The sequence below is a fragment of the Chrysemys picta genome, chromosome 10, assembly GCF_011386835.1.
Source record: "Chrysemys picta bellii isolate R12L10 chromosome 10, ASM1138683v2, whole genome shotgun sequence".
In the NCBI taxonomy this organism is placed as follows: domain Eukaryota; kingdom Metazoa; phylum Chordata; order Testudines; family Emydidae; genus Chrysemys; species Chrysemys picta.
Window position 1 is genome coordinate 62,486,799 of NC_088800.1, and position 21,397 is coordinate 62,508,195.

Below are 21,397 nucleotides of genomic sequence, written 5' to 3' on the forward strand. Positions count from 1 at the left end.
AATCATGTAAAACTAATTCAATCCGAGCTAATCAAATCTTATTTTATCTAATCAGTCTATGTAATTTCTGTTGCACACATCACCGTAGCACAGTAAATGGCTTTAATGAGTTACCATTGATCCATATTTTTCAAAATGCATGACTAATACTTCACTGATTCTTAATTCTTAAGTTGAGACTGGATGTCTTTCTAGAAGATATGCTCTGTTATTGGATTCAATGCGGCAATCACTAGGTGAAATTCTCTGGACTGTGCTTTTCAGGAAATGTAGAAATATATTATTACAATGGCCTCTTCTGGCTTTAAAATTTATGGAAAAATGAAATGGTTATGTAACAATGCGCTGTATTTTCATAAAATGTAGTAAGTCTAGGTATAGTCAGTGACCTACTGTTGCCACTAGATGTCAGCAGAGACCACTGTTCCTCTTTTGCAAAACAATTGTACAGTGCAAGAAAGAAAAAGGTGTTTACAGACTTTTTCTGCTCTCTTAGATGAAATATTGAATGCAAAAAGATGAAGAGAGAAATGACATAGAAAACCACTCCAGCAATTTAAAAAATCAACATAGCATTTTTTTTGTTACCAAAATGAATAAAATGCAGTTTTAAGAGAGCTCAGATCTAAAGCAAATGCTTTTCTGGTGGCTAAAGCTTCAGTAAAAGTTGTCAGAATTTTCCTTATAGCTTCCTGTTTTCAATAACTTTAAAAATTAATTCTCCTGTGGAGCCAAATATTCTGTGCAAAGACATGGAGCTGATGGGATCTTTTTAGGAAAACTCCTTCCGTCCTTGGAGCATGAAAAAATGCATTTGATAGTGTTTAAAATAAGTGACAGAGATCAGAGGGAAGGAGGGATGGCCTAGTGAGCAGGGCACTGATACAGGACTTGGGAGACACTGGATTTAATGCCACAGACTTTCTATGGTACCTTGGGCAAGTTATTTAATCTACCCCATGCCTCAGCTCCCCATCTGTAAAATTGGGATAGTACTTCCCTATCTCACCAAACATTATATGCATAAATCTATGAACAGCATTTTACTTTCAAAAGCATTTCCCATGGAGGTCGACCCGTCAGCTCTGTCATTGTGACTGTGACTCTGGCAGTCCAGGTACCAGTGTATGCCAAAACCCCAGGCCTATTCCCTAATCCCAAAGGGATTGTTAAATGTATGAGTGGATTTGGTGTTTTAACTTCATGAAGACTAATGGGATGTTAATTGCATTGTTTTCACTTATTTGTAACCTGTCAAAAGGGGGTCTTGCAGGGGCTCTAGCCACCCCAAAATTTGCCTTAGCCACCCTGTAGCCAGCCTGTCACAGTGCCGTTCTCCAGCCACCCAGCTCTGAAGGCAGAGTGGAGAGAGCAGTGGCTGCTGGCTGGGTGCCCAGTTCCAGCAACAGCGCAGGAGTAAACCCAGGCAAGGGTTCGGGTGGCCCGAAAGCAGCACCCGGCCCGTGTCCCCACCCGCTGGGACGCACCTCCCAGGATGGGGTGGGAGGTCTGGGGCTACCAACAGCAGCCGGTTCTGACCCACTCCGGCCTGGGCTCCTGGGCCCTGCCCTCCGCAGCCGCTGACACCCAGGCAGCTATTAGCATCTGCAAGCAGCCAGTGCTGTGCACTGCCTGGCTCTGGCTTCTGGCCTCTGACCTGGCCGAGGGTCCTTTTTCTCATGTGCGCCAAGTATGTAAGTCTGCCTTTTTCCTTCATTTTAACCATGGCCATTTTACCTAAGCATGTTTACATGTCAGCAGGGGTTAATGGGACAAGTCAGTCTGCCAGGCTCAGTAACGCATTGTGGGGAAGCACAGCAAACTACTGGGTATCAAACAGGCATTAATCTTGCTGGCAGAAAGAACTATGATGGTCACATTTGTCAGCTTTTATAAAGCTGCCTCCACACTATTTCCTGTCTGAGCCTAACCCAACAAAGTGCTGAGGACCTTAATTCCCATGGACGGTTCCACCCTATCTCTCTCTAGATATATGTGTGTGTTTGAATGTTGCACGTGGGGAATTATTTCAGAGAATTTTAAGGATTTTTCATAAACTCTCAAGGAAGAATAACTCTGTGCCATCATCACATCCAAATAGTGCAGGAAGTTCTAATAAGGAATTAGGGGAAGATTTTTAAAAGCTCCTAGAAGACACAGAAACATAATCTATTAGTGATTTATGGTGACAAATTCATTTGTTTTGTACTTAGTTCAGACCACTAAGGACCACTCCAGCTCCTTTATACGAACGTATATATTTATATTTATAAAAACTTTGTGCAACTACAATTCAGATGTTTTATAGAGGTACTTTGAAAGCATATCATATTAATATATAATAACTCTGCACAGAAAGCTGTCTCATTCCTTATGGAAAACGTATGTCTTAGTTCTCCTGTGCTTTTGTAAATCATGCTCAGCTGTGAGATGTCATTTTAGGGGGTTCATCACAATTCAGGCCCATTTTAATGGAGTAGCGGTAATAAATATTCAGAGATCAGCATGAAGCTGCTGCTTACAGTACGTTTATAAGTAACTACATTTAGAGTTACATGATACAAATTTTGGCACGGCATTAAACTGCGATTTCACACATACAGAGATTTTTGTTACTACTCAGGTGCTGAGTCTAACACATAACATTTAAAGTACCATACTCAAGTGTGTGTAACTTTGGTAATGAAGGATTTTCCCTACTTCCATTTTAAAGCAGTTACTATATTTTTGCACTGGTAAAGTGATTGCATGTTGATAGTAGACAGCCAGAAATGTATCCTGCCTAATTCAAGTGCACGGCAACATGTTAAAAATACAATAACACTGGAATGTGGTGGGGTGAGATTTTCATAAGCACCTAAGTGACCTTGGAGCTCAAGTCTGATTGACTGTCCATAGGACTTGTGCTCCTAAATCACTGAGGAGCTTTAAAAAATCCTCCTTGTATTTCATCCTGATGAAAAGGAGAGAGAGAGTTTTGTGGGTAAGGCACTGGACTAGGAATCAGAAGATCTGGTTTGATTTCTGGCTCTGCCACAGACTTCCTGTGAGGCTTTGGGCAAATCACTTAATCTCTTTATTCCAACTCCATTAAATTCCCTTCTTTCCTGCCTTAGCCTTTTTACAGGGCTGGTTCTTTGGAGCAAGGCCTCTATCTCTCTGTCCATACAGCACCTGGCACAATTGGACTCTGCTCTCAGCTGGGGTCTCTAGGTGCTACAGTATCACTAATGATGCAGTTTTTGAATACAAAAAATAATAAATTGCTATAACCTTTAACAGAAGCAGGTGAGAACAGTTATCCCCATTTTCAGTAATGAAGAAACTACACTGCAGAGAGATAAAGGGACTTGCCCAAGGTCCCATTGCACATCAGGGGCACTGCTGAGACGTGACCGCAGCATCCTGACTCTCAGTCCTGTGCTAGATTTGCACAGTCTCCTTATTTCAGAATGGTTTTCCATGCGTCCATTTCATCTGGATCACTACACTGAAGTCATAAAGGAACACACATCCTTAATAGGAATATAGTGGAGCATTAGACTCAATATGGGCTTGATCCAAAGCCCACCGGAGTCACTGGGAGTTTGACGGTTAATGGCACTGGATCAGGCCCTCTATTAGGCATTATTGGCCAGGATACTCAGCACAGAAGATAAATTTCAGCTGAGCTGTATGTATGATTTTGCACAAGTTAAATACATCCTACCACAATGCACCAGAGTTTCCATTGAAATTATAAATCCAGATGTAGAAACATGTTGGAGAACAAAGTCAATGATAATGTTAAAGTATCAGAGAATCAGAGAATATTAGGATTGGAAGAGACCTCAGGAGGTCACCTAGTCCAACCCCCTGCTCAAAGCAGGACCAACACCAACTAAATCATCCCAGCCGGGGCTTTGTCAAGCCGGATAAAAACCTCTAAGGATGGAGATTCCACCACCTCCCTAGGTAACCCATTCCAGTGCTTCACCACCCTCCTAGTGAAATAGTGTTTCCTAATATCCAGCCTTGACCTCCCACACTGCAACTTGAGACCTTTGCTGCTTGTTCTGTCATCTGCCACCTCTGAGAACAGTCTAGCTCCATCCTCTTTGGAACCCCCCTTCAGGTAGTTGAAGGCTGCTATCAATCCCCCCTCACTCTTCTCTTCTGCAGACTAAATAACCCCAGTTCCCTCAGCCTCTCCTCGTAAGTCATGTGCCCAAGCCCCCTAATCATTTCTGTTTCCCCCTGCTGGACTCTCTCCAATTTGTCCACATCCCTTCTATAGTGGGGGCACCCAAACTGGACACAATACTCCAGGTGTGGCCTCACCAGTGGCCAAATAGAGGGAAATAATTATGTCCCTCGATCTGCTGGCAATGCTCCTACTAATACAGCCCAAGAATCATGCATCTCAAGAATCCAACTAGCAATGTGTAATAAATGGTGTGGGGTAAATATCGTCTACCATGTAAAGTGAGTGCTATGTTCTGAAGGAACTCCCTTGAAATTAGAAATACCTGACCTGGCTTACAGGTTTCTTGGGCTGTTTCATTTCTAACATTAGCTCTGTGTGTGCACATTCACATGTGTGTCATTAAAAAATAGAATCACAGCTATGCTATAAAAGATGAAGGTCTCCCAGATGAAGTGAGATGTAAGGGAACAGAGAGAATCTGTAATTAGTAAACATTGTTAATTACTAATCTGTAATTAGTAAAGTGTTAATACCACTGATACTTACTGAATTGTACTTCAGACCAAGTCCTACTACTGTACCTGGGATATCACTCAGTACGCTAGAAGCCTGAGTACTCTGGATTGTCATGTGTGTGGTTTAGGTCACCCTTCAAATACTCTGAAGTCCATGGCACCCTAGATCACTAATCTGACTCTCATTCTGTGCAGTGAAACTGTGCTAGGAGATACATTTTTATTATTCATGTGTTTTTTGTCTTTCTCACTCTTTCTTAACCAGGCTTCAGATATATAGAATCTGTATAAGAGCAGACATGAAGGTCACAATGTCTAAGGGCTGCTTAGTAGCCTATGTACAATAAATGTAGTGATGGTCTCAGGCCAGCTGTTAAGGGAGAGAGGCTTCCATCACAGCTAGCACTAATTGGCACCTTTGTTAGGAGTCTCAGCAGAGGCCTAGGATTAAGTGGGCTGTGGAGACAGGACTCCAGTGCAGTCATGAGGCACTCTGTCAGGGGCAGTTGGCGGGGGAAAATAAAGAGGAGAAGCTGTGTTGTGCTAGATCTGTCCTGCAATAAAAGGGGACAGCTCAGTCTCTGGGCTTGTCTAGTGAGCACTAAATACACACCATTTATTTTCTTTTAAAGACACAAAGGTCACCTCATTAACATTTAACAATGAACTGTTGCCATAGTGAGCACTGCACATTGGTTAAGAGACGAGCTAGCTGAGCAGCATGGTACGCTCAGGAGTAGCTTTGCCATTCTTCTTATCCACAGTCAGTTCACCTTGTTAGATTCCACATTATCATTAGGCTGCATTGCTGCTTCAGATCCTCTGCTCCCGTCTCTGTTTGAGGCCTACCACTCGGGCAGCCAGCAGGAACGCTGCCCCAGTCAGCACCTCTGCAATGAAGGAGACCCACACAAGCACCAAAGACCAGCCAAACTTGATGTCAACTTCCTCCAAGAGATTGTTCCTTCCCAAAAGGCAGAGAGCTTCCTTGAAGGCAGCCGCTGAGTATGCGACGTAGACACTGATCCCAGTGAGCGTAACAAGGCCTAGAGGAAACACAAATACAGTATAGTGTTGGGGTCCACTTTACTTGAGTCAAAACTGCGTGGTTAGGGCTCTGCTAGATCTCCTTTGCCGTCCCTCCCTGTATACACAGGCAGGACTCTCTTCTGCCCTGTTTTTGTTTCTTGTCAATGTCTCTAGTTTTGTTTTGGTCTCTGTATCACTTAAGTGATTAACCAAAATGTAAAACAGCATGTTTCCTGCAATGTACATCTAATGATGTGTGTTCAGACACCTAAAAATATACAGCCCAACTTACAAAATTGTATTATATAATGGGCCTGATTCGCCCCTGCTTTGCGCCTTATATAGTTGTGTACTCCTGTGAAAAGTGGGTGTGAATGGGAGTGTTTTATAGACACTTTGCACAGCTGTAAATGACTACACCGGGTGCAAGTAGAGAACTGGTTTATACATTTCAGCTCAATGATGCTGCTTGTATTTAGGCTCAAATTTTCAAGTGTGGTCTCTAATGTTGAGTCCCCAGCTTAAAACTCCTTGGGCTTTACTGTTTGCAGAATTGCTGTAGCTGCGCTGGCCCAGGATATGAGAGAGAGGAGGTAGCTGAGGTAATATTTTTTATTGAACCAACTTCTCTTGGTGGAAGGCACAAGCTGAAAAGGAGTTCTGTGTAGCTCGAAAGCTTTTACCTTCCACCACCAGAAGTTGGTCCAATAAAAGATATTGTCTCACCTACTTTGTCTCTCGAGCCTTATGGTCAGCTCCTGGACTGGACTGGAACTGCTCACCACTTCCGGAAAATCAGACTGTAGGTATGTCAAGTTGGGCTCCAGAAAAATCCAGGTGCTCAAAATAAGCATCCACATTTTTCAAGAGTGGCTGCATAATTTGTCAATTGCTGCAGGATGGGTGGTGAAATCCAAATTCAAGATAGGATCGCAGTATAAGGCTGTTTAGGGGGGGCATGCTCCCTCGGGACAGCTCTGTTATTAGGTGCAGTGTATAGAGCCTGCTGTGGAATCAGCCTCATGCTGCTTTTCCCATGCAGACGCAGAGGGGACTTTTTGCCCAGGGAGAAGGAGATTTCCACCTCTGCAGCATGTTCCCCTAGCTCCGTACAAGGCCCCTCCCAGGTGCTTCTGTTCCAGTGAGGACAGAAAGGGCTGAGGGCAGGGAGGCCATCTCAGCTCCTCCCAGATTGTCTCCCTGCTAAAACTCCAAGAGAAAACTCTAAAAGTTAATACTCCCTGACTTCCCTGGGCTGGCTTGCCTCCCTCTCCCACCACCAGCAGCAGTGAGCAGGGCATCCTTGCCCCTGCATTTGCAATGGAGTCATGCATCTGTGGAATTTAGACAAAGGGTGGGGCCTCCATGTAAATGGCCTTGTTCTCCAGACAATTGCTAAGATCCATGATATCTGGGGGCTGGAGCCCCATGCATTTTCTGCATGGAGGTGGGAGATACCCTAATCCCACTCCCCGATGGAAGAACCCTAGGGAGCAGTGTACATTAAAATTCTCAGAGCTTCCTGTCCCCTGCTTCTGTATAGGGGAGGATGAGGCCTTAAGCTGGTGCAAAGTAATCAAGAGTTACCAAGCCAGGTGTTAAATAGAGAAATTCCTCCTAGTGCATATGGCTAGCATAAGGCCAGTCCGTTATTGAAGTCTCACTTTCTCCCTCACTGTCATAGGGTAAGCAGGGCCTTTAAAGTCCCAGCTCTCACCTGTGCCTGGCTCTTCTCCACCTGGATCATGTGACTGTGGGTGGGGAGCAAGGCCTGCTGGGAAGAAGGAAACCGGATAAAGGGTGGAAGAGAGGTGGCAGGAACAGCCCATTGGATGATTCCATGGTAATTAGAGTTTGCAGAGTGCTTAGATGTGGCTTTCTGGTAGGAGAGAGCTGACAGAGATCCAGCAGAAGCCTGGGAAGCTCTCCAGACACAAGGGTTGGCCTGGAGCTGGTGTGTCTCCCTGCTGGCAGAGTAGCCTAGAAAGGACTGTATGGAGGATGTGTAAGAGGGTCTAGGATGCTGGGAAGTGAGCTAGTGTAGGGAATAGCCCCAGTGAAAATGTAGAGGCTATAGCTGAGGAATGCTTTTTTGTTTAGGCTCTCAAGGCTAACTAGCAAAAGGGCAAAAGGACCTGGGTTCCTCTACATCTCAGCTGTGCCACCTGAAAAGGCTGCAATGATGTGACTAAGGACTGTGGTCCAGAGATGGTGAAGTTATCTGTGGAGCACTTAAAAGAGAAGATTTGTGGTGGTTTTGTTTGTGCTCCTGTTTGCCTAGGAAGAAGAGATCTAGTCTGACCATAGGTCAAATTGCCCTACCAGCCTGTGAAAGACCTCTTTGGTGGGAAACTGAGGCACAGATGCATCTGGACATCAGAGAGGTAAAACACATTCATACTCTTGGTTGAAGGAGCGCATGGGGCTTGCTAGACCTTAGCATGAGGGTGAATCTCTTCCTCCTTGTACACAAACTGCCAAATAAGGATAAGGGGATTATTTTCATGGGGGTTTGGGGAAGGTCTTCTAGATTCTGATACTCTAACCAGGGTGGGTACATTTAAGAGGTGGCAAGCTAAAGTGTTCCAAAACCTGGAACGTACAAACTGTGCTGGCAAGGAAAAAGCCCTGGTGTTTGTGTCTGCAGCCTAAAGCAGTGGTTCTCAAAGCCGGCCCGCCGCTTGTTCAGGGAAAGCCCCTGGCGGGCCGGCCATTTTGTTTACCTGCCGCATCTGCAGGTTCGGCCGATCGTGGCTCCCACTGGCTGCGGTTTGCCGCTCCAGGCCAATGGGGGCTGTGGGAAGCGGCGGCAGCATATCCCTCGGCCCGCACCACTTCCCGCAACCCCCATTGGCCTGAAGTGGTGAACCGCAGCCAGTGGGAGCCGCGATTGGCCGAACCTGCGAACGCGGCAGGGAAACAAACCGGCCCGGCCCGCCGGGGGCTTTCCCTGAACAAGCGGCGGACCGGCTTTGAGAACCACTGACCTAAAGTATCTCTTCATATTGTTCTACATTGTCAATCAATATAGAACAGCAGATAAAGTGGCACTCTGTATAAAACTGTGTGTGCTACATTAAGCTACAGCATAAGAATTTGTAGTTACAGCAATTTACACCAGCTAAGGTTCTGGCTCAAGATTTTCCTTTCAACTGAGCTCTCAGAGCTACAGCATTCAGTGGGCCAAATCAAACCCAAGTGGAAAAACTGCATTATAAATTACAAATCTTCTGTGTCTTAGCTTTTCACTTAACACTATCTTCAGTGGTTTCCCAATCCCCAAAATCTGTTGTGACACTGCTCTCGTGCATGTCTATTGAATGGTGCTTCCTGAACAGCTGCAGAAACAAGGAGCTTACATGATGAGTTGGTCTTGTGAAAGCACAAACAGTGATGTGCACTTCACTCTGCCCAGAGCTCCCAAAGCCCTGAAATAGTTGCTTGTTTGCTTCCAGCAACTCTTGTCGTCCTTCTCTTTCCCTTTTAGAAATGGGATATTCTGATTCACTGACCCATGTGTAATTGGATCCTAATAAAGCAGACATGACTAGTGACCTGCTGAAAAGGCCATTATCGGGGATCGCCTGGACGTTCCTCCTAAGCTCAACCTGACCAAAGGGTCAGGACTTGGCAGACAGACAGAGGTGGGTGGCAGGCAGCATGGTCTTGGTCAGGTTTCAGCAGCATGCCATCTGCTGGAACTGCTCAGCAGGTAGGTCTATTCCTGGCCCACTTATCTGTTGAGTGAACAGTGCTGCTGCTGTAACTGTTGATTTGGGGGGAAAGTAACCAGCAACTGTGGAGCGGCTGCTATAGAGCAGTGCTCTGCAAGAACCTTCAGCAGAGTGATCTAGGCTAAGATGGACTCCTGTCCCCCACTAGCCCTGGGAGGGTGGGAAGGGCGTGAGACTGAAGTTTTATTGTTGGCATTAGTGTGACCAAGGTATTGCGCCTGTTTGACTGGGGGGAAACTTCTTGTGTTTTATAGCAAGTGGTAATTGGTTATAAACTATCAAAAGCACATAACATCAGAATTGTGGGGCAAAATTCTGTATACTTGGCTATTCCTTTTATTAGGATGTATTACCCCCTCCCTGTCCCCTAACTCTATCTTCTGCTTAGAGTATAAGCCTTCACCCTTTGCTGCTAAGTTCTGAGCACACCAATATGTGATCATTTTCGCAATCACCAACTTCCACTACACTTGGGTTTAGCATTCTTGTGAACTGTTAAAAACAGTTACCAAGTACCACTGCAGAGCTGGCTGCATTTCTTGTCACAGGTGAAATATTCCCTATAATCCTACCACACAGGGCTGTTGTCAAGCTGTGTGTGTGTGTGTGTGTGTGTGTGTGTGAAGTTGTTGTACTGTAGTGAATTAAAAAGGCTTCTCTGGCCCTTTCCAACCATTTTACTTTTATACTATTGGTGGAAGAAAGTTACGCCTAATCTAAAATACCTCACAGGGTACTGTGAGATTTAGTTAGTATTGTTAAGTCTTGCCCTAAGTAGCTTGTATATCACTTTGAGGTACATGGATAGAAGATTGCTATTAATGCTAATGTGTGGCAAGGCGGGTATTTATAGGCTTGTTGCTCTACCAAGGCAATGTATGTTATGAAAGAACATTGCATTAAAGCTGCTGCCATGTTTCTTCTCTTTTTCCAAGAGAGAATTCATTGATTTGTGTGTATGCAGTTCGCTCTGGTATTGTGCGCACAATGTTAATCTCATGCCTGTAGCAAATTCCCTGGAAAGAAGTAGGACTAGGAAGTAGGGATCAAAATCATACTGGAGGTTTATAAAATAAAGGATTACACTCCTCATTCAAGAGATTCTGCTTGTAAATTTTGCTTTGGCTTGCTGCTCAGATTCCATAGTGAGCACCACTGTAAAACACTGATTGCATGCAGGTATTATGGTGATCAGTTAGACATTATTAGATGTCAGAGTATCCTGGCCTGCATATCTCAACTCTTGCCATCTGAACCTATCAAAATGTTTGTCACTGTAACAAGATATCAGGTTCCAGATATCTAGGCAGAAATGCAGAGTTGTTTTGCTGACTCATGCTGATGTCATGTGCTAGGACCCTGAACAGACTCAATTACTCTTACTCAGTGTCACCCAGACCACGTGGGTCCTATTAGTAATTAGCTTAAATCCAGATGTATACAGGGAATTAAATCTGTCTCTTTGAGCAGCTGCAGAAATAGAATCCTGCAATAGAAAACTGTAGGACCAACCTTAGGAGAAAGCTTAGTCTGAGGCCGGCTTTGTTGTTAACAATAAAGGCAAATCCCAGACCGGAGTTTAGAACCGCTCCAGAGCGAATGTGCACTGTTAGGAGAAGAGTGGGAGCCCCATCTGCTTACACTCTGCTTTCCACCCGTGCTAGGATGGAGCAGGATTAGACACTGGAAACTCTACATACGATTATGGGAATTCTCCTATTTATTACCGTCTACGTTGTATGATCCCAAACCCCTACTGGCAGAGTTTACCTTAGTTTCATGGGGAAATATAAACTGGCCAAAATGGAGATGAGTTAAAAGTGGGTGCAACTACCAGGAAGGAATGTCTCTCTCCTTGTGATGGCCTCACCTTCCAGCAGAATGGGCCCTAGTGCTTGGCATCTCTGAAAATCAGGCCCTTACACTGCAAGCCATTGCTAAAGACATGGTGCTTTGGGATGCTCCAAGCAAGTGTAGATGACATGGTGGTTTGAGAACTTACAGTGGCCTGTCTACAGTGATTCTTCCACCATTGCTGTTGCTGATGAAGCTGTACATGTGCTAGGGCAATGGTAGCTTTCCTTTAAAAACAGTCAATGTAGAAATGGGTAGTGGGAGGCTTGCGTAAATGAAGATGGCGCAGGGCAGTCCATTTTAGTTAGCTTGCAGTTTGATCATTAAAACGTTAGAGGGGATTAGAAGTGGCTTTAATGCTCATTCACACTGGGTCACAATCTGGCTCGCTGCTTTTTGATTCCACCAAATCAAAATCCTTACAATAGGAGAGGGGGCAATTATTAATCCAGCTCCAGGAATCCTCACCTGCTGCTCCTAAGTAAAAACACTCTCCCTAGAGTACTGATGGGGACACTTGAAGCCTTGAACCTGTTTCTGTTAATGTTATTTGTGTTAATTGGAGCCATTCATGCACGGTGCTGAGCAGAGAACTGAGGGCATTTGGTACCTCACAGGGCTGGGTGGTAGCTTCCTAGCTCAAAGCAAATAGTAAGGATAAAATAAATGAAATAGCTGGACAGACCATGTAAGCCCCAATTTACAGGCCTGATACAGAGTCCATTGAAGTCAATGGAAATCTTCCCACTGATGGCTGTTGTTGGTTGGTTTTTTTCCTTGAGCTTAAGATCAAGCCTTAACTCACTACAGTTCAAAGTTGTATAATGCCAAGTTTCATAAATTCCAAAGCCTTTTGCATTCTACTAAGATTAAAAAAAAAAAAATCTTGTCTCTAGAAGAGAAAACTGACATAACATTTGCCGAAAGGGTATTTAACCTTTCAAGGATGAAGATACTGTGTTCAAGATGTCTCTCAGTCCTCCACGAGACACAACTATATGTAACTTTCTGCTATTCCTTGTTGTAAATGTCAGCTGATTACCTCAGAATCCACATTACTAGCTTGTCAATCTGCAAGGAGACGAATGAGAAAGCACATGAAGTGAAGGCACTCGGTCTGAAAGCAGACACTTGGCTGGTTCTGTTCTCATTGTCTCTTTACCCTCTGGTAGTTGAAGTGCTACAGTTCTAAGCTGTCACCCTTAGTCTCATTAACAAAAAATAGGACTCAGTACAATACCTCCAAAAAGAAAAAGCCATCCCGTCATTAGAAGCAGCAGGTAGGCCCTGGCAAGAATACTAATAAATCCAGTCATTCCTCCAAAAATCATCAGGATCAGGCTGAGAGGCAGCAGGATTACAAATGTCCCATGCATGTCTAGAGAGAAATGAAAGTTATCAATGTTTCATTATCACTGCCATTGATTGTATTACAGTAGTGCCCAATCAAGATCAGAGCTTTATTGTGCTGGGTACTGTACAAGCACATAGTAAGGCCATCCCTGCTCCATGGAGTTTACAGTCTAAATAGACAGGATGAAGGGTGAGAGAAATGAGATGTGACAATGAGATTTTGATCCCTTCACTTAGACTTAGTAGTACTTTATTCAGTGAACAGCTCTACTGATTGCGCTTCTCATTGTGAGTAAGGGTATCAGAATCTAGCCCATAGAGATCAAGGTGATGGGTTGCAAGCTTCATGTTAGTTCCAGGTCCTGGTTTTCTTAGATTCCATACAACATGGAATATTCTTAGTGCTGACTAACTTCAAAGAATCTGTGGTAGGGATGAGAGGTTACTGACATAATGGGACAGCAGATGGCTAGGGTGAAACCTGAAGTGGGTGCTCACTGTCAGATGCATCTCAGAATTCCCTTGAAAGACTCATGTCAAAACTTTTAAATGACAATTCTGCACAAGGCAATGGTCAGAGGGCTGAAACTCTTCTGATTCAAGTTAATTTTTCATCCTGTCTCCCATCAGTGTTGCTGATTTCTTCTCTTCAAATGCTGGGCTTTTATCTCCTATTCTCAATACTCAATTATTCCTGCTTTTTATTGTAAGTGCTGGGGTTGGAGAAGAAGGGGGGAGCGTAGTGTGATGGAAGCAGCAGGGACTGGGATCCAGGGCCCCTGGCATCTCTTCTCATCTCTACCATGGTCATGCAGGGACCTTGGTAAGTCACAGGTTACTGGCCTCTGTGCCTCAGTATCTGGATGTGGGTGATGTGAAGGCTAACTCGTTAGCTTGAAACCTTGGTTTTGCCCACGCACCAAGCCTGTATGAAAGGCTTTGTGCGAGAAACCAGCAGAATGGCTGAGGAGGACAAGCCAGAGGCAGAGTTCAGCGCACCTGCCAATCTCAGGCTACCATTCCTGCCCATGGATTGTAATAGCGGCCACATTCCCATTGAGCAACCACCACAGACCCCAGCTCCAGTGCACACTGAGTGCCAAAGGGACTCAATTGATAGCTTCTGTTTCCCAGCCTTTCCCATGTAGTGGTACTACAGGGTTCTGCTATATTTTGGTCCTGCAGCTACTGAAGGGCTAAGAGGACTTGTCCCTTAATAGTTGTAATGCAGTTTGAGATCCATGCGTGAAAGGCATTCAGTAGAATAGGCGAGAGCCCCATAAACCACTGGGGTTGCCCAGGGGTAAATCAGGGCAGCATTAGTCCACACACATACCAAATTGTGAGCATGCCCACATCATCATCATCTGGAACATAGGCAAGTCCTTTCCCTACTACCTCCTGCTAATGCCAGTGCTGTATAATAAATACTCTCCAGCTTCTGAGGACACTGCAGGAATATTTATCCATTAACTTTAGTGACAGCATAAGATTATCTAACCCAGCATGCCTTCCCTTTTCTGCTTAATATTATTTTAACCAGCTTCTTGCTCTTCCACCTTTTGTTGTAGTGCCCTATTCTGTATAGGTTGGTTATGCAGTGTGTGAGACCGCTCTGCCCCTCTCCCCTTGTGGAGTGTATCCCCGCACGTGCACACATTTCAGTCCTTCAGGGGGAAGCAGTCTCTTTCATCTTAGTCCTTCTCAGAACACTGAGCACTTCCATTAGCTCATTGAAACACCTTCTTTGTCCTCAGCCCAGTTCCCTTAATACTTCATCACGTAGATTCTCCAGACTTGGACTCATCTTTGCTTGCTGTCCATGGAATCCTCTCCAAAGCCAAAGTTCCCTTAAGTGGTCTGATAGCCTCCCACATGAACCCATAAGCCTTTTGTCCTTACCTTTGTCCTACTTCATCCCAGCCAACCTCTCTATGTACTTAACACAAGTACCTGTGTAATCATAATTCAGCCTTTCTGTGCATAAACCTTATGATCATCTCCAGTTATATAACCACATACTGGATTTTTTTAGCCCACCACACCTCTGCCTTTCTTAAAGCCTAAGATGGATGATGATCATCATAGGCGCCGACTTCTAGTTTTCCCCAGGGGTGTTCCAACCTTGCTCCGCCCCCAAGGCCTCACCCTCACTCTGCCTCTTCCTGCTCCTGCTCCGCCCTCCTCCCACGAGGCTCCTGCCCACTCGCTCTCGCTGCTCTCTGCCCTTCTCCAAGCCTCTCCCCATGGCCTGCCGATTAGCTCAGCGATGCCACTGAACAGCTGTGGCTGATGGGTGCTGACCATCCATTATTTTTTTTTCCGTGGGTGCTCCAGCCCCTGAGCATCCACGGAGTCAGCGCCTATGATGTTCACTTAATGAAAAACTATTCAAGATTTGTTTTATCCATTTTTCAATGGGTGGCCCCAGGCCTTGTTTACTGCACACTATTCAAACCCTGCTCTGAAGACAGAATTATTAATTTTCTCCTGGGATTTTCTATGTTGTTCATCACTGCAGTGTCAGAAGGCATCACAGAACGTATTTTATTTTCAGTATCCCTGTGAGATGAAGGAGTGGCTATATCCTCACTTCACAGATGGGGAACTGAAGCACAGAGGTCAAAGGTATCGATTAATTTTGAGTGCATAGGACCTGACTTTTTTTTTCTCAGAGAAATTACCATTCTATAGCACTTAATATATATGCAAACACCGCTCCTGTTGGCTTCAATTGCAGCTGTGAATGCTCAGCTCTTGTGCAAATCAGACCCCAGGGTCTCAAGTCAGGTCCCCAGAAAATGAGGAACACACAGCTAGTGACCATTTGTGAAAAGTTTGGTTGAAGTGACTTGCCCAGCATCACACAGTCTGAGGTAGAATCCAAGTCTTCAGGACAGGATTCAACTTCTTTAACCATGAAGCCATCCTTTATCTTCCTGCAATCCCTTGCCTCAGTCACTGCACACCTTCCAACTTCAACAACTGAGACAGGGGTCCTACCGACAACAGACTTCTTCACTATACAACCAGGATTCATCCCTAGAGCAGGTCTATCCTGGGCTCTGAACAAGGTAGAATTCCAGTGGCGGGAGGGGAGAAGGGGCGGGAATTGTGATCATGTAATTAAAGACAGTCTCACAATGCATGCTCACAAAGGGGCTGAATTAAGGTTGCCCAGATAGGAAATGCCAGAATTAAGGCTAACTTTGAATACCTGACTCTTCAGTCTTAATCTTTTAATGTTGCTTTGTACATAATTATTATAGAGTTCTTAAAGAAAAATGAAAAAATAAATTCCACTATGTGTCATCATACCAACCCCTACGTGGGTCATCAGCAGGGCTGGAACCTTTAGATCACCACACAGACCTCTGCTATTTGTGCTAACTGTGTAACTGACAGCAATAGTAGGTTATCATCTTCTAGGTGGACCTGCAACTTTGCTAGTGGGTTTCACAGTTATTTGCTGGCTGAAGAGGAATGGGGAGAATCTTGGTTCCATTCCAGGCCCTGGAGGGGAGTGTTCTCTAATGGGCACAGACTCTTCTGTCCCCTCCCCCTCCAAATTTTCTTTGTCCACGTCCTGGATCCCTGTCCCAGTCCCACTATCCTTGCCATTCCAGTCTCCACTCCTCAGGTTTCTCATCCCAGTCTCCTTGCTGAGTCAGTACCAGTCTTCTCTTCCCCCACCTCTCTGGTCTGGCTCTTGTCCCCTCTTCATTTGAACTGGACAGCTTCCTCCTTCACACTGTGGGGGGCCTAGCATGGGGAGCCTTGAAAGACAGGCTCCCTGTTCTCACTTCAGGTGTCTGAACCTGGAGCCAGAAGAGCCCACAGCAGTCTTAGTTGCAATTTCAAGGACAGTCCTGTTCAGCCCCAGGCTGAAACATGCCCAGTGCAGGGAATCTCCAGGGAATTCAATGTTAAAATGTAAGTCTCTACTGAGCATGTGCAAGCAGCAGTATTCCCCCTCCCACCCCTAAAGGCTTATGACTTGAGCAACTCTTAACAGTGAAGGCAAAAGGCTTATCCCTGATACAAAGGTCATCCTCTGCCACATTTCAAGTCCCTGCTACAAAAAGTGGCCACTGGAGATGTTCCAAAAAAAGAGGTCTTCAGAACTCTTTGACATGGGCAAAACAACATTTTTCCTAGCCACCCTCTCAGAAACCGCTGAATCCTTTTGGCTGAAATTTTCCAAGACAATTAACCATTTGGGTTGCTAGATAACTCAGAATGAAAGTTTGACAAAACTATAAACAACTGAAAGCAGGGTCTTACAATGGGAAATGTTGGGCAACCAGCCCTGCCTACAATAGACCAATAACTAATAATATTCACACCAGCACTACTCAGTTTCCTAGGGGGATCCAACAAATACTTTTTTGTGTCTTCTGTTAATATTCTGTCCTTCTGCTAAATCGACATAGTGTCTTGTTTGCTTTTATTCCCTGCAGCTGTTCACTGGGTTAATGGTTGATCTGAATTTTTTCCATAACCCTTGCATCTCTCTAGCTATCAGTCTTTTAGATAACCATTTCATTTAGTACATTTGCCTTATCTTGAGTCCTTCCTCCCATACTAAATGTTTTACATTTGCCTGTGTTGACCTTTTCACCCTGACCCACTTTGGTGGGGTATTCTAACAGCTGTGTAAATAGAGTTGCTATTTTCCTATTGCATTGAAACTCCCTTCATAAGCCTTCTTTATTCATATCCATCTCTCCCCCTCCCATGATCAAGAAGCACCTACCTACCATGATCTACATAGCTCACCCCAAGATCAAGAAACACACCCTCATTCCCATTGCAACTGTCCACCTGCTCCCAAGGATGGTCAGCAGCCCACTCTGACATCCAGATGCTGAGATCCACCTGCTTGCCCCATTGACACCTACCTGCCAGCTGCTGCTGCAACCCACCTAGTCCCCTTAAATCTTACCTGCCTATTTGGTCCATTCTATAGCATGATATAGGTTGTATGCTGCAGGAGAGAGCAATCGGATCTCTCAGGGGCGTGTACTCGGAGTGGGGGAGATGAGCACACATGGGGAGACAGGTATGTCTCAAACATGGGGTGGGGGGAGCACAAGGAAGAAGTGACTCTGCACAATGAGTAGCCCACCAACTAACTCCACCACAACCCTGCTCTCCCCACGATAGGAGAGGGGAAACATTCCCGGGGTAGAGGCTGATATCATAATCCTACGGGGCCATGATCCATGTGGTCCTTCCCCTACACCTCATCCATCTGCCTTTATCTACATGACCCTATAATGTAGCTTTCAGATGTGGTGCTTCACATGATCATCCCCATAAAATCATTAACCTCAACCACCCCATGTTTAGGCTTCCTGAAGATTAAATGCACTATAGGGTGGCCAGTAGTGGAGCAGAGTTTAAATGTAATGGGCCAGACCTTCACTTAGTATAAATCAAGAGTTCTCCATTGAAGGCAATGAAGCTACACCACATTACAGCAGCTAAGGATCTGGCTCTGACACTTTGGGGTCTACCCAGAACAGGAAGGGGTTATGTCACCGCCTGCCCTAGAACTTTAGCCTCTTTGTGCGGTGCAGTTATGGGTTTATTCCCTGACACCAGTAGCCTGCTCAGGAGCATAAGGTCTCACTTTGGCTCTCACCAGCCTCGTTATGCTTTGCAGATTGATACCAACTGCCCTTGCAGTCACAGGTCTCACCAAATGCATTCTTCCTGAGTTCTTAGTTACCAGGCACTCAAACTGTTCCCCTCTGATTTGTCACCCCAAAGGTGTGAAACCAGATCCCCATTATCAGCTCACTTTGGCTCTCCCACACTGCACACCAGATGAAAATAAACAAAGTTTGCAGAGAATGCTCTTTAACAGCCAGTGACTCTCTCAATCCACATGCTTTGAATGATGAGTATGACCTGTCCTGAATTGACATACCTCTATTAAAGGAACCTTGGATCTAACTCTAAATGCTGCATTGGTTGGAGAAGTTTAAGACTCCTGAAGATTAAATATACTTGTGTGCATTAATGCAGTTTTTCTCAAACTTTTGTAGTGGTGACCCCTTTCAACTAGCAAGCCTCTCAGTGTGACACACACCCCCCCTTATAAATTAAAAAAACTTTTTTTATATATTTAACACCGTTATAAATGCTGGAGGCAAAGCGGGGTTTAGGGTGGAGGCTGACAGCTCATGACCCCCCACGTAATAACCTCACGACCGCCTGAGGGGTCCCGATCCCCAGTTTGAGAATCCCTGCGTTAATGCTTTCTGGTCCTCAAGCTAAAGTTTACATTGGATGCAATCTTCAGCAGATGGATGGTCTCCCCTTCGTGTTACTGATCCCTAAGATGCTCTCTGGAACTTCCTTGGACAGTAGATTGATACGTTTGACCAGCCATTTGTTCTGTTGCCATCTGAGGAAACCCTAGGAATCACTTTGGAGCTAAGAGTGCCAGGTGTCAACAAATGTTAAGAGCCAAAGGAGCTTCAGCTCAACTCCCACACAAACTAAAGGCTATGACTCAGTATGTCACTTAGAGTTAAACTCTAGTTGGTATTCAGTATGTACCACAGAACCTAACATGGTGTGTTGAGTGGCAGTAATAAAAATATCTCCAAAACTGTCCTGGAACTTAATTCAAATGGCCTGGGTTCTGGTAGGGGGGCTGGGAGGAGTGATAATCCTGCATTCCTAGGACACAATAAGAGCAGGCTCAAGCCCAGCCTTCCGCTTCCAGTAGACACTGAGCCTGATTCTGCTTTCATACTAGTTTTACATCTGCGTAACTTCATTGACTTCTATAGAGTTATTTTACTCCTGCGCAGGTCAGAGGAGAAACTGGCCTTTTGGGGGCAAAGTGTAATATCACTCTGCAACTAAATTAAACGAGTAAAAATGTAATGGCTCAATTCTACCCTCAGAACTGACATTGCTGGGAGTAGCACCATGTAAACAAAGGCTATCATTGGACCTGTAGAATGAGACCATGAGCAGCAAGGCTGACTTCATTCCAGATCTGTTACCTGCTTCACAGCTAATCAGAATGGTGTCCTTCGCTAGCTGATATAGCAGGAAAGAAGGGCTAATGAACAGTTGCTTTCCTGTCTCTAGTTTGACTTCAGTGAGTCAAGGTCTTAACAAAATGTTCTGGATTTAAATATAATAAGCATGTTGCAAGAAGAAGTGGATCTGGATACAGTACGTCCTCTTGTACTAAAAGACAGAACCCACTGCAGAGGGAACAGAAATCCACTTCGGGCTATCCTTCTTCCAAATAGATTCGCGAAGTGATGGAGCACTTTCCATGTCTATCCATGCAGGCTTGGCTAGCTAATGTTAATCTCCAGTTACAGTCACACGCAAAATCACACAGACTCTTTAATGCCTTCTCCACCAGATACAAATTTGAGGGATAGCCTAGGTCAGACGTTCTCAAACTGTGGTCCGTGGACCACCACTGGTTCATGAGCTCCATTCAGGTGGTCTACAGACAGTTCCCTATAAGGTACGTGCCTGAGCGGCCGCACCAAAGAGAATGAAGGCCCACCCACCTAATTAGTGGAGCTGCACAGGCATGGCTCCACTAATTAGGTGCCTGGACCCTGGAAAAGATGCACATGTAAGGTGAGGTGGTGGCCTTGGGGGGGGGGGGAAATAGGGGGTAGGTGGAAGCGGGCAGTGGGGTGAGAAGAGGGGGTGGGGGGAATTTGGGACATGCAGGGCTGCGGCAGCCAGAGAAAGAGGCAACTTTCCCCAGCTCCAGGGCTGCAGCTGCCAGGGAGAGATGGCCCTCTTCCCAGCCTCAGCTCTGTGGCTGCTGTGGCGGGGGAGAGACCCCCTTCCTTCCTAGCCCTTGCTCGAGGGCTGCTGCGGTGGGGGAGAGAGGCATTAGAAAGGTAAAATATTAAAATATGAGTTGTGTGCTTTTATTGTAGAATAAAAAACCTTAATTTTATTTTTTTATATATATATATATGTCACTTTTATCCAAAGCACTCTACAATAGTTAGCTAACGGTACAAACAACATTTGGAAAGATCATTAAGTGGTCCGTTGAGACCCTCAGCAATTTTCAAGTGGTCCGCGAGAAAAAAAAAAGTTTGAGAACCACTGGCCTAGGTGAAACCCAGGCATCCTCCCAGGATGGAGTACTGCTCTTTCTAGGTGTGGTATTGGGTTCCAGTGGCTTATAAGAAAATGTGGTGATTTGAAATCTCCTAGTTAATTGCGCAACATCAGGTTAAACAATGCATTTAGCATTTATACTTTGTGAATCCAAAGCCTAATGCCCATTTTGTTCCACTTCAATACAGTCAGCCATTGCCTGGGAAACTTTTTCTGAAATGCTGCCATGGAAACTGTTCAGTGATCCAAACTCAGGCCTTCTGGATTGTCATTAAGCTATTACACTGTGCCATACGTGACAAAACTGTCTGCGGAAGGATGCCATTTTAAATTGCTTTTAGAACACTTCTGGCCTCAGTGATCCGTCAATGCAAGAGGCTCAGGTGTGATTCCCGCTGATACCCACTCCATTTCCTGAACAGCCTGTTTTGTTTTTATTCATTTTTTGTTTTCGCTGTTTGTTGGACAATCTCATCAGTCAATCAAACTAAATAATTCAAATGTTTCTGGAAAACAAATGCTAAAACTTACCAAAGTGGCCAAAACTAATTCATTTCAAACTTCAACCAAATGTTTGCAGGAAATTTCTTGCAGTATTT

At 44.9% G+C, this 21,397-nt stretch overlaps 1 protein-coding gene across 2 annotated transcripts in view; it reads right to left on the minus strand.

Annotated features, from left to right (window-relative positions):
• Positions 1-2,512: 2,512 nt before the first annotated feature.
• The window catches only part of TMEM114 (transmembrane protein 114), a 34,968-nt gene continuing 16,083 nt past the window's right edge, over positions 2,513-21,397 (minus strand). Inside the window, exons 3-4 of one of the 2 annotated variants that reach the window (XM_005295253.4) lie at positions 12,559-12,696; positions 2,513-5,747 (exon numbers count right to left, since the gene is read on the minus strand). In XM_005295253.4, the coding sequence (XP_005295310.1) occupies positions 5,515-5,747; positions 12,559-12,696 (371 nt within the window). In that variant the 3' untranslated portion in view covers positions 2,513-5,514. The remainder of the gene's footprint in view (positions 5,748-12,558; positions 12,697-21,397) is intronic. The other variant, XM_065559924.1, reaches the window with a different exon arrangement.